Source organism: Colobus angolensis, unplaced genomic scaffold (assembly GCF_000951035.1).
Source record: "Colobus angolensis palliatus isolate OR3802 unplaced genomic scaffold, Cang.pa_1.0 Scaffold79, whole genome shotgun sequence".
In the NCBI taxonomy this organism is placed as follows: domain Eukaryota; kingdom Metazoa; phylum Chordata; class Mammalia; order Primates; family Cercopithecidae; genus Colobus; species Colobus angolensis.
The window spans coordinates 8,137,575-8,150,831 of record NW_012121709.1 but is presented as its reverse complement, the minus strand read 5'-3'; the positions used below and the strand labels follow the sequence as shown (position 1 = coordinate 8,150,831).

General features: G+C 41.9%; 1 protein-coding gene across 1 annotated transcript in view; it reads left to right on the top strand.

Moving 5' to 3' along the window:
• The window catches only part of CIT (citron rho-interacting serine/threonine kinase), a 189,095-nt gene that overhangs the window by 103,897 nt on the left and 71,941 nt on the right, over positions 1-13,257 (top strand). Inside the window, exons 16-19 of the mRNA XM_011928724.1 lie at positions 724-849; positions 4,487-4,582; positions 10,778-10,894; positions 13,139-13,248. Of these exons, the coding sequence (XP_011784114.1) occupies positions 724-849; positions 4,487-4,582; positions 10,778-10,894; positions 13,139-13,248 (449 nt within the window). The remainder of the gene's footprint in view (positions 1-723; positions 850-4,486; positions 4,583-10,777; positions 10,895-13,138; positions 13,249-13,257) is intronic.

The following is a 13,257-nucleotide window of genomic DNA, read 5'->3' as shown; positions in this document are numbered from 1 at the left end:
TCTCAGAATTCCCTGCCCCATCCCAAACCTTTCAGGGTTCCATAATGCCCAGGTGTACCCCTGAGCCTGGTACCTGAAACCCTCAACCTTTGACCTTTCTGCTTTTCACCTGCCCTGCCCCTGAAACGTGCTGTGCTGTAGCCATTCCAGGCTTCGCTTGGGGCCCAAACTGGCTCTTGACCACTGTTGTGTTTCTGCTAGTGTGTCTCCTTTTGTCTGAAACATTTCCCCCTCCTCTCCTGTCCTTCCTACTGCAAAACACCATATACCACCCCCCTCCAGAGCTCACGCCTCTCTGATGTCTCTGCTCAGCTGTCCAATTAAAAGTCCTCTGTCCTGCCTGCAACCTCCTGCAGCACTTTGTACCTCTTTGCTTTATGGTTCGTCCTCATCTTAACCTATATTATGATTATTTATGTTTATCTTATCTCCTCCAAGGGCAGGAATGATGCCATCTTCCTCTGTATTTTCCGTGATGCCTAGCGTGGCACTTTGCAGATAGTAGGTGCTTGGTAAATATTTGAATGAATGAATGCACTTTTGTAACCTACACAACTGAGTACCTGAATTATAGAGTCTTATTTTCTCTACTGTTGCTTCGGTGTCTGAGGCTTTTCTTCCTGACTCGAGTGTATGCTTCTTGAGGGCTCTTTCCCTCGGTGCAGGTGTTATGCCCATAGCAGTTACTCCATTAAAACTCTCTGATTGATTCATGATCTACAGGAACGTCGCCATTCTCTGGAGAACAAGGTAAAGAGACTAGAGACCATGGAGCGTAGAGAAAACAGACTGAAGGATGACATCCAGACAAAATCCCAACAGATCCAGCAGATGGCTGATAAAATTCTGGTGAGCAGGAATGAAAGTTGCAAAGTTAAAAGATAACAGGTTAGAGGTTGCAAAGGGAAGGGGGTTAGAAGAAGAATTATCCGCCACAATGAGGGAGGTATCTCCAAGCAGATGAATTAAGTGAGGTGCTTTCAGCATATACCACATCGTAGAGTAGTATGAATAACCAAATAACGGACATTTCAGCACTGGTAACAGATCCGTAAATATCATTTTTTGCTCTTTTTGCTACAGCCTGGCTTTTTTTTTTTGTTTAAAGTAGAACGTGCATCTATCATTTTCAGTAAATTTTTATAGGAGTGTTGACATATTTCTATCAGCAGAGCTTTGAATAGCCGTCAACTTTGCAATGACAATTTAAAGAGCTGTAGGGGTTTAGAACTTTAAGACCGAAATTTGGATTCTTGCTTTTAGAGAAGAAAGCAATTAGTCATACAGAATTGTTTTGCTAGGAGTAGTATTTGTCATAGATCCATGTTCACCCACTCACTTTCTCTGCTACAGTTCGTTATTATTATTATTATTTTTTCAATTTACTTAGATATAGCAGGTCTTTTTTTAGGGCCTATAGTCATCCTGATTCTGTCTCAGGCTCTGATGACCAAATTAACTTGATCAAGGAAGACTCGGGTGGTGTTTGCGGATGTGTTGACGTTTTGCCCCTGCCAGGGTGGAAGACAGCACCTCCTTTGAAGGGCTCTCCTTGGACCTCAGTCCCACAGCCAGAAATTTGACATCATGTTTGAGACTCAAGAATGACTTGGAGTCCATTCCTGTCCCACCTGGGGAGAGACTCTGAAGTCATTGGTCATTCCTCTCCACCCTAAGGAGGCAAGGTGGTGAGCAGGGTACTTCATCTCTCTCTCTTCACATCACTTCTGGGAAATGAGTCACCAGCAACTATTGGAATTCCAGAGTGGCCAACTTATAGGTCTATACTTAATACCAAATCAAACTGTTTACAACTTACATTTCTGTTTGTGTATATTTATAAATATATGGATGTTCTCGAATCAACAGGTAAAAGAAAAATGGGTTAAATTGTTTTGCTATGACACCCAGTCTTTGTATATATGTCTACACACAAAGACAGATGTGACTGTTAGTCTGCCCTTTCTGTTCTCTTGTTCCGTCATCAAAGTTTCTCTTGGCTATTGTCAAGTGTTTGAATTTTATCATGAGCATAAAATCAGATCCCGCTGAGATCCCACCGCTGCTATCCCTTGCTTGGTATAAACGAAGTGGTTAACTCTCTTGTGGTTGCAAAGTGTTTCTCTGTTTAATGGTGATGTGTTCATTCATTCATTCAACAAATATTTAATGAGCTTCTACTATGTGCCAGGCACTGTTCTAGGAGCTGGAAATTTAGCAGCAAACAACAGTATTTGCATAACAGGACTAAAGAGTTGATCCAATACATCTAGAAAATATCTGTTTAAAAAATGACAACAACAACAAAAAATGCCAAACCACCAAGAAGTCAGATTTGTAGAAGATCTGCTCTTCCTAAGGTTCACTTACAATTAAAATGGAGGAGTAGAGAGTTCTGCATTCTTGGATTACGTGTTATAAACTCCCGTTCACAAATAGACCAGAAATTTGGTCTTAAAGTTGTCAGTGTCAGATACCTGAGTTTTTTTTTTCATCTGATTTTAGATTCTGATTTCCATTCCTGTGCTATCTTATGAAGACCGAAACTGGAAAAAAAATAAAAAAGATGATTATCAAATGATTTCTAACATAAAGGAAAAATAAGCAGATTTCTTTGTCCGAGTGTATCTTGCCACCTGCCGGAGTACCTTTGTGATTGTGACTTCATTTATTAGAAGGTGCCTTTTGCTCAAGAACCCTGTGCTTAGGCTGCAAAGTATCTAGGACGTGGGCAAAGAGTGGTCCTTAGTACCATTATGTAATGATGATGACTGAGCATAGATCCCCAAATGTCATTGCCTTTAAATATTTGCTATTCTGATAAGAACTTTCAAAACAGATAATGGTACACTCATTACAGTAGAGTCTTTGGCCTTAGTAAAAGAAGTTATTGCAAGAGATCCTTTAGCCAAGTACATACAGAACCTTTTAAAATATGTTTTTATTAATCCTGTTTATTTTCAACTCTTCAAGATCACATCTGTTGAATTGCAGGAGATCTTGTGCACCTGGTCTTAAGACTGAACTTTAATTACCCTCAAAGCAAATCCAATGCTTGTAGACTTTAGAATGTTAAAAGCTTAATCACTAACGTTTTAAGTGCGTGTGAATCTCTAAGTAACTTTTTCACCCCCATTTTATGAACATATCCTATATAATTTCCTCATTCTTCAAAACCCTCATAATTGCTTCCACTTCAAAGAAAAATTTCATAGTAGTATAAAGAGTTGAAAACTTGGAGTAATGACTCGGTATTAGTAATTAACTGATGGGTCCAGATTCATAAGAATTAATACAGATGCAGCTATCTGTGCATTTACAGAATGTTTTAGTGAATTGAATGCTGCCTTTTATAAGGTCAGTTTATAAAATATTGGCAAATGAACTGCTATAATTTTCAAGTGAATTACAATTTTGTTTAAAAGCTAGAAACTTGGCCAGGCATGGTGACTCATGCCTGTAATCCCAGCACTTTGGGAGGCCGAGGCAGGTGGATCACCTGAGGTCAGGAGTTTGAAACCAGCCTGACCAACATGGTGAAACCCTGCCTCTACTAAAAATACAAAAATTAGCCGGGCATGGTGGTGCATGCCTGTAATCCCAGCTACTCGGGAGACTGAGACATATGAGAATTGCTTGAACCCGGGAGGCGAAGGTTGCAGTGAGCCAAGATCGCACCAGTGCACTCCAGCCTGGGCAACAAGAGCAAAACTCCGTTAAAAAAAAGCTGGACACTTAATAATAAAAGAATTAAGAGAACATTAAATGTAGGCTATTTATATTACTCCAGATTCTCTTCTAATCTTTAATATGTATGTGTACATTTTTATGTCATTATCAGTATATTGTATGTTTGTCTTTGTCCCCATTTGCATTGTGTCATATGAATATCACGTCACATGCACGTCTACAGATAGTCACATACACCACTTACCAGTCAGTTAAAATAATCATTCAAAACTTGAAGTGCTTGGATTGTAACATTAGTTTTCCTTTTTAGCTAGGGTTCTTGAGCAATAATTCTGTTAATGAGGAAAATACAAAGTATTTTTTAAAATCATAATCATATATTAAAATGACTTTTCTCATTTAAGCCTGTCAACACGGTGAAAATGGCCTGAGGTTCAAGATAGTGGTCAGGGCTTTGTCATGTACTAAACTTTCCAATATTGCCTTGTTACTCTTATTTCTCTATGCAAAGATGAAGAGCTGCCTTTGTTTGACCTGTCACACTGACGTATTTGTGGTCTCAGGCCTTACAGCCCACCAGCTATGTGTATATGTGTGTGCGAATACTTGGACTTGGAAAACCCAGGGCCAAGGCACGGTGGTGGTTTTCTTCCGAAGAGCCTTAGGCTAGCAATGGAGGACCAGATGCCTGTTACCTGTGGTACCTGTACCAAAGTCATATTTCCTGTGAATGTCTAACGTGCATTGGCGGTGTCCTGCCCTCTGCACACCTGACTGTTTTTTCTTTTGTGTCTAGGAGCTCGAAGAGAAACATCGGGAGGCCCAAGTCTCAGCCCAGCACCTAGAAGTGCACCTGAAACAGAAAGAGCAGCACTACGAGGAAAAGATTAAAGTAAAGACATTTTCTGATCTTCCCTGGCCTTCCTCTTATAGTAGCATGTAGCTCCCATCTCTTCCTGCGCCCTTGTGGCCACTTCTTGCTAGACCAAAGTTCTGTTTGGGGTGAATACTGTCCTTATTCCACGGTGGGAGATTTCAGAGTGTTACTTACGTGAAGAATTGGAAATCTGAAGTTCCGAAAAAAACCCTTTTTTTTTTTTTAAATGTGATCATCATTTATCTCAATTTCATCTTTAAAATGATTTTTAAACTAATTGTCATTTAATCCATGATCATTTCTATAATCCTTTTCTTTTTTTAATTTTTAATTTTTGTGGGTACATAGTAGGTGTATATATTTATGGGGTACATGAGATGTTTTGATACAGGCCTGCAATGTGAAATAAGCACATCATGGAGAATGGGGTATCCATCCTCTCAAGCATTTATCCTTTGAGTTATAAATAATCCAATTACATTCTTTAAGTTATTTTAAAATACACAATTAAGTTACTATTGACTATAGTCACCCTATTGTACTCTCAAATACTAGGTCTTGTTCATTCTATTTTTTTGCGGCCATTGACCATCCCCACCTTCCCTACAACCCCTTCTACGCTTCCCAACCTCTGTTAATCATCCTTCTATACTCTATGTCTGTGAGTTTAATTAAGTTGATTTTTAGGTCCCATAAATAAGTGAGAATATGTGATGTTTGTCTTTCTGTGCCTGGCTTATTTCAATTAATATAATGATCTCCAGTTCCATCCATGTTGTTGCAAATGACTGGATCTCATTCCTTTTTATGGTTGAATATACTCCATTGCTGTATCTGTACCACATTTTCTTTCTTTTTTTTTTTCCTTCAACTTTTAAGTTCTGGGGTACATGTTCAGGATGTGCAGGTTTGTTACACAGGTAAACAACATGTGCCATGGTGATTGGCTGCACAGATCAACCCATCACCTAGGTCTTAAACCCAGCATGCATTAGCTATTCTTCCTATCTTTCTGATGCTCCCCCCACCCCACCCCCGCCGACAGGGTTTGTGTTGTTCCCTGCCCTGTGTCCATATACCACATTTTCTTTATCCATTCATCCGCTGATGGACGCTTGGGCGGTCATTTCCAAATCTTAGCTATTTTAAATAGTACTGCAGCAAACATGGGAGTGCAGATATCTCTTTGATATACTGATTTCCTTTTCTTTCCTTTCCAGCAGTGGGATTGCTGGATCATATGGTAGTTTGATTTTTCTTTGGCTTTTTCTTTAAAATTTTACTTTGCCTTTAATTTTTCTGAGGCTTACTGTATTGTGTCCAAATGTGCGTTTCTTGGCTAGGTGTGGTGGCTCATGCCTATAATCCTAGCACTTTGGGACTTTGGGAGGCCGAGACGGGTGAATCACTTGAATCTAGGAATTTAAGACTAGCCTGGGCAACTTGGTGAGACTCCTGTCTCTACAAGAAATACAAAAATTAGGTGGGTGTGGTGGCACGCACCTGTAGTTCCAGCTACTTGGGAGGCTGGGATGGGAGAATTGCTTGAACTTGGGAGGCGGAGGTTGCAGTGAGCTGAAATTGCACCACTTCACTCCAGCCTGGGGCACACAGTGAGACCCTGTCTCAAAAAAAAAAAAAAGAAAAAAAGTCAATTTCTTTTTACTTACCTTATTCTGCTTGAGATTTACTGGGCTTTAAAATATATATATTATTATTTTTTTTTTTTCTAGAGACATTGTCTTGCTCAGCGCAGTAGACTCAGGTGATCTTCCCACCTCAGCCACCCAAGTAGCTGGGACTATAGGCAACATGACACCATACCTGGCTATTTAAAAAATGTTTTTTTGTAGAGATGGGGCCTCCTAGGCTTTTGAATAGATTCATATCTTTTTATTTACTCTAGAAAGTTGGTGGTCATTATATCTCAAATATTGTCTCTTCCCCTTCTCTCTTTTCCTTTTAAGAATTTGATTGGGGTTGGGTGCGGTGACTTACGCCTGTAATCCCAGCACTTGGGTGGCAGAGGCGGGTGGATCACCTGAGGTCAGGAGTTCAAGACCAGCCTGGTCAACATGGTGAAACCCCGCTTCTATTGGGTGGCAGAGGTGGGTGGATCACCTGAAGTCAGGAGTTCAAGACCAGCCTGGCCAACATGGTGAAACCCCACCTCTACTAAAAATACAAAAAAAATTATCCAGGCATGGTGGTGTGCACCTGTAGTCCCAGCTACTTGGGAGGCTGAGACAGGAGAATCTCTTGAACCCAGTGAGGAGAGGTTGCAGTGAGCCGAGATTTCACCATGGCACTCCAGCCTGGGCGACAGAGTGAGACTCTGTCTCAAAAAAGAAAAAAAAAGAGTTTGTTTGGGCCTTAGTTAGATCAGCTTCAATTTAGCCTTTTAAAATATTTTCTATTTCTTTGTTTCTTTGTGCTACATTTTGAGTAGGTTCTTCTGACATATTTTCCAATTTGTGAATTCTTTCTTAGCTGTGTCTAATCTACTGTTCCACTGAGTTTTTTTCTTTTCTTTCTTTCTTTTTTTTTTTTTTTGAGACAGGATCTCACTCTGTCACACAGGCTGGAGTGCAGTGGTGCAGTCATAGCTCACTGCAACCTGGGCTTAAGCAATCCTCCCACCTCAGCCTCCTGAGTAGCTGGGACTATAGGTGCATGCCACCATGCCTGGGTAATTTTTAAATTTTCTGTTGAGTTTTAATTTCGGTTGTTATATTTTTTACTTCTAGACATTCTATTTGGGTCATTCCCAAGTTTGCTAGATTATTTAAAACAATCATCTTCTGTTCTGTGCATTCATTTTCAAGCCTAACTTGTCTTTCTTTAAATGTATTGAGCATAGTTATTTTATCATCTGTACCTGACAACTCCACTATGTGAAGTATTTGAAGGTCTGTTTCTGGTCTGTTGTTTCTCTTGGTTCTTTGTCATGGTGACTGTTTTATTTTCCTTGGAGAATTATTAATGGAAATTCTTTGAGGCCTTGGATGAAATGTGTGCCCACCTTGGTGGGTGATCGGGGGCTTTCATTTCTGCCTTTTCTTGACCACTGGGGCTATAAAAACTGAAACTCAAGTTCATTTGTTTCAGTAAATACCTCAGGTTAAACCCTTCTTACCTCTCCCTACTTCTGTTTTACTTAGTTTTTGGTAATTTCTTACTCTCTTGCCAACTTGTAGGTGCTTTTGGGAAAATGTTTTTTATATTTTATCTAGCATTTTTAATCATTTTCAAGAGAAGGGCTGGCCTGACATGTAGCCCACTATGCTATTAGAAATGGCTGCCACTCTATCAATTTCCTTTTAAAATCACATCACATTTTCATTATGATTTGGATCAAGCCTTTAATTCATTCTTATGTTCTTGAGAATCAGATGCTGTTTATTATATCTTGAATATTGTCACTTCCCCTTTCCAACCAGACATTGAAGGGGGATTTCAAATTTTGTGGTGATCTTGTTATTGATTTGGTTGGTGTTCTCCAAGAGTTGAGTGGTCCTTTCTCAGAGAATCTAACACGTACATGCTTACACAGCACCATCACCATCACCACCCTGGCATCTTTTACCCCGGTGTTATTTTTGGTTGTTTTTCAGGAAAAGAAATATAGGAGGCCAGGCATGGTGGTTCACATCTGTAATTTCAGCACTTAGAGGGGCCAGGGTGGGCAGATCACTTGAGTCCGGGAATTCGAGACCAGTCTGTGTAACAAAGTGAGACACCCTTCTCATCTTGTCTACAAAAAATATAAAAATTAGCCGGGCAGGTGGTACACACCTGTAGTCCCAGCTACTTGGGAGGCTGAGGTGGGAGGATCGCTTGTGATCAGGAGATTGAGGCTGCAGTGAGCCATGGAAAGACATATGGGAAAACAACCCAGAAATGACCTCAGAGTGTTCTCCTGTGACCCCTAGTACTTCAATTTTTAGAAAATTATGAGAATGTATACGGTAGTCCACTGGCATCTTTGTAATTACATAGAAATTAACCCTTTGTAAAACATATTCTGTGATTTGGTGATGATACTGATGTTCCTATCAAAAGCCATATTCTATCTTAAATTGATTTAGATGTCTTTAGTGGAATCTCTTATTTCAAATAAATGTTTTGCTCCCCTTCTCCCCCATACACCTTGTTCATCTTTCTGCCAGTTGAACTCGATGAAAACTAAGAGAGATCCATATGTTCTTTTATTTATCTGTTTATTGTTTTGAGACAGGTTCTTGCTCCATCACCCAGGGTAGAGCGCGGTGGCATGATCATAGCTCAGTGGGACTTCGAACTCCTGGGCTCAAGCAGTCCTCCCATCTTATCCTCCTGAGTAGCTGGGATTACAGGTGCACAACACCATGCCCAGCTCATTACTATTTTTTATACTTTTTGTAGAAATGGGGTCTTGCTATGTTGCCCAGGCTGGTCTCAGAGTTCTGTCCCCAAGCGATCTCTACCCGTGTCAGCCTCCCAAAGTGCTGTGGTTACAGGCGTGAGCCACCATGCCTGGCCTAATGCATACATTCTTGATAGAAGCCTATCCCTTCTAGCTCATATTTACCCTCTTATCAGTATCCTTCTTGACCAAAGTTGAGGTCTTATTTTGAGCAGAGCCATCCTGAAAATGTATTTCATTGCTTTAGCACGTCATAAAAAAATAAAGAGCATATGTGGTCTAGATATTATGTGGTCTCTGCTAACTTCTAGATGGAAAGAAATTTGTTTTATAGATCCCGAGGAATGTCAGGGAAAGATCTGTCTTTCTTCCCTACTGGAATCTTTATGAAACCATTTCTTTTTAGCCTGTTCTGCTTTGTGTTTCCTGTTCCAGCCTCTATCAGGCCATTTTAGTAATAATTATGATCATACCCTCGATTCCACCCTGTTCTTGCTTGTAATTTTAGAATCATGCTCAGACATCCAAGAGAGTATCCTTTTGAGCTTCTTCCTTTCTCTCATGACCCCGTTCCCACCTTTTGGTCTTCTCTCCCAACTTCCATTCTATTTTTTTTCATCAATCAGTTCTAGTTTAAAGACCTCTTTGAAATCTGCTCTTTCCTTTCTTTCTCCTGTGGACTCCCTCCCCGCTGACTGGCTCTTTTTAGGGACGATGTCCCCATGAGCTGTGACAGTTCGTTCACAATAGACATTGTGGGAAAGGCAGATTTTAGCCCTATCTGTGACCCCAGCTCTTTCAGCTTTATTCCCAGGATCCTGTTGTCCTTCTTGATGTCGTTGGTGTTCTTTGGAAAAGCAGAATGGAGCCTCTGTGGTGAGAAATGTAGGGCTGTGGTCAAAGGCTCGGGCATGTTATGATGTTGTCTTCTTTTTTCCTTCCTTTTTGCTTGTTTTGGCAACTCGTGGAGCTGTGTGTGCCCCAAAGAACATTAGATCAAGTTGGCAATTGGTGATACCATTACTGTTTTGTGTTTCCTCTTGGGAACAGTAGGTGCTTACAGTGGCATTCTGAGCCCTGAGAACACATGATCTCTCTTCCCCTGGGAAAGGTTTCTTTTCCCAGTGACTTTTCTTTTCTCCCCCTAGTTGGATCAGAGGAAAGAACCAGGGAAAGAGGCATTTTTTTTTCTTTCTTTTATGTTATCTTTTTAATCTGTTGACCGTCCACTTACGTTATTGGTGGCCACAATCCTCTTGTCCCTGGTTGTTTCTGAGCATCATCCTTGGTCACATAGACTTCCTCTGTCTTCGGCTTCTCTCCCTCTTGCACACAGCCCAGGAGTATCTAGAATTAATTTGTATAAATTAGGAGTGAGGAATATTCTGAAAACTACGGGTGTATTGGCGAAGAAAAAGTTGTCCCCAGGTAACATCTGCAGATTATAAGAAATTTATTCTCTAGGTCTGGATCTAGAGCAACCTTGTTTCCCTCTCCCTTCTCATTCTGGAGTCTGCCTCATTTTGAATATATCTCTCTGGTCTTTGGGCTGCTGATTTTAAAATAAATTCTTAGTTCAAGTCAATGTGTTACTTGCCATTGGATGGTAATATTTGACTTTTTAATCTTATCCTGGTTGATAAGCGGACTCCCAGTTTTTGCCTTCTCTTTGCCCCAGAATTTGGACACCTCGGGCCTCTCTCCTGCTTTTCTCCTCTTTCCTAGATTTTCTCAAGTGTCCCCGTTTAGTCTTCCCTGCTCAGCTTGGCTCCTGAGAACATTTGCTTCTTCTTTTGTTTTTGTAGGTGTTGGACAATCAGATAAAGAAAGACCTGGCCGACAAGGAGACGCTGGAGAACATGATGCAGAGACACGAGGAGGAGGCCCATGAGAAGGGCAAAATTCTCAGCGAACAGAAGGCGGTAGGTAGAAGGAGTTGCCAAGCTAGTGTTCAAAGGAGGGTTTTTGAAATATGCCAAGAATCACACCCGTGATAAGACTCTACTTCACCTGGTGAAATTCCTTCTGTTGAATCCTGTGGAGTTGTTGGTAATAGGATGCTTTCTCTGAAACGGTTTGCTTTCCTCAAAGCAACCAAGGTGGTGGCTGTGGATGGCCCGTTTTGTGTTTTTCAAGAACTCATGCGATTCTACTATCTGCTAAAATACTGTCCTTCTAAATGCCCCTGAGAAAATGGCCAGTGGCTCTTGGTCTTCCTGCATTTTTTTTTTTTTTTTTTTTTGAGGTGGGGTTTTGCTCCGAAGCCCAGGCTGCAATGTGGTGGCACAGTCATGACTCACTGCAGCCTCCAACTCCTGGGCTCAAGTGATCCTTCTACCTCAGCTTCCCAAGTAGCTGGGACTACAGGTGCATGCCCCCATGCTCAGCAAATTTTTGAGTTTTCTGTAGAGATGAGATCTTGCTGTGTTGCCCAGGCTGGTCTCAAACTTCTGGCCTCAAGCAGTCCTCCTATCTTGGTCTCCCAAAGTGCTGGGATTATAGGCTACCACTCCTTGCCCTACACTTCTGTTCTTTTTACTTGCCTGTTTGTCTCTTTTCTAATCCACATAGGCAGTTGTTTCAGAAACTTGTTGCCCCTAAGGTTTACCTGTGGTGCTTATTTATCTGCACCCCACCAAGACTTACCATATCAGAATCTCTCTCTCCTGTTTTTTTTTTTGAGGTGGAGTCACCCAGGCTAGAGTTCAGTGGCATGATTTCAGCTCGCTGCAACCTCTGCCTCCCAGGTTCAAGTGATTCTCCTGCCTCAGCCTCCTGAGTAGCTGGGATGACAGGCATGTGCCACCGCACCTGGCTAATTTTTATATTTTTAGTAGAGACAGGGTTTCACTATGTTCACCAGGCCAGTCTTGAACTCCTGACCTCAAGTGATCTGCCCACCTCGGCCTCCCAAAGTGCTGGGATTACAGGTGTGAGCCACTGCACCCAACCCCACATCACGATCTCTGAGGGAAGATCCTAGGATATTAAATTTTTAGTCAGTACCCCCATACCCCAATTCTTATGATTCATTAAGTTGGGGAAACTTTGCTGCAGAGCAGCTGTCCCCCACCTTTTTAGCACCAGGGACCAGTTTTGTGGAAGACAATTTTTCCACAGGGGTGGGGGGATGGTTTTGAGATAAAACTATACCACCTCAGACTATCAGGCATTAAGGCATTAGATTCTTTTTTTGTTTTGTTTGTTTGTTTTTGAGATGGAGTCTTGCTCTGTCGCACAGGCTGGAGTGCAGTGGCGTGATATCTGCTCACTGCAACCTCCACCTCCTGAGTTCAAGCGACTCTCCTGCCTCAGCCTCCTGAGTAGCTGGAATTACGGGCATGTGCCACTGCACCCGGGTAATTTTTGTATTTTTGGTAAAGATAGGGTTTCTCCATGTTGGCCAGGCTGGTCTCGAATTCCTGACCTCAGGTGACCCGCCTGCCTCGGCCTCCCAAAGTGCTGGAATTACAGGCTAAGCCACCGTGCCTGGCCTGAGGCATTCGATTCTCGTTAGGAGTGCGCAACCTCGATCCCTCGCTTGTGCAGGTCATGATGGGGTTCACACTCCGAGGAGAATCTAATGCCACTGATCCCACAGGAGGCAGGGCTCAGGCAGTAATGCTTGCTCGCTGGCCGCTCACCTCATGCTGTGCAGACTGGTTCATGACAGGTGGCAGACCGGTAATGGGGTACTGGTCTGTGGCCCCTGGGGTTGGAGACCCCTGCTGTGGAGTCTAGAGCAGTAGTGGCTGGGTGACAAGGAATCACTCAGAAAATGACAGTCCTCGGGGTGATGATAAATACGAATGTGCAGATTTGAGTTAGAGACTCTTGCAGGCCCAGGTCACATGCAGATGAGATGGGGTTTAACAAGGCCTGATTACTCACAGGATGTTAGGTTCCTGAATAGGTCCTTATGTCTGTTTTAAATGCAAGCCACTTAACCAGTGTGGGGAGATTTCATCACTGAAAAAACAACCAAGTACCATCCATTTGAGTGGTACCATCTGTGATCCTCAGAGTACGCACAAGTTGAGAGCCTTGTTAGCTCTAGCCAAATTGCCATCATTTCAGATGAAACTTTTACCCTGGCCTGCACTGCCCCTATTACTCCTGTTCTGGTATAACTGTGTGTGAGTTTTCATAGGTGCCCTGTGTTTCAGATGATCAATGCTATGGATTCCAAGATCAGATCCCTGGAACAGAGGATTGTGGAACTGTCTGAAGCCAATAAACTTGCAGCAAATAGCAGTCTTTTTACCCAAAGGAACATGTAAGTATT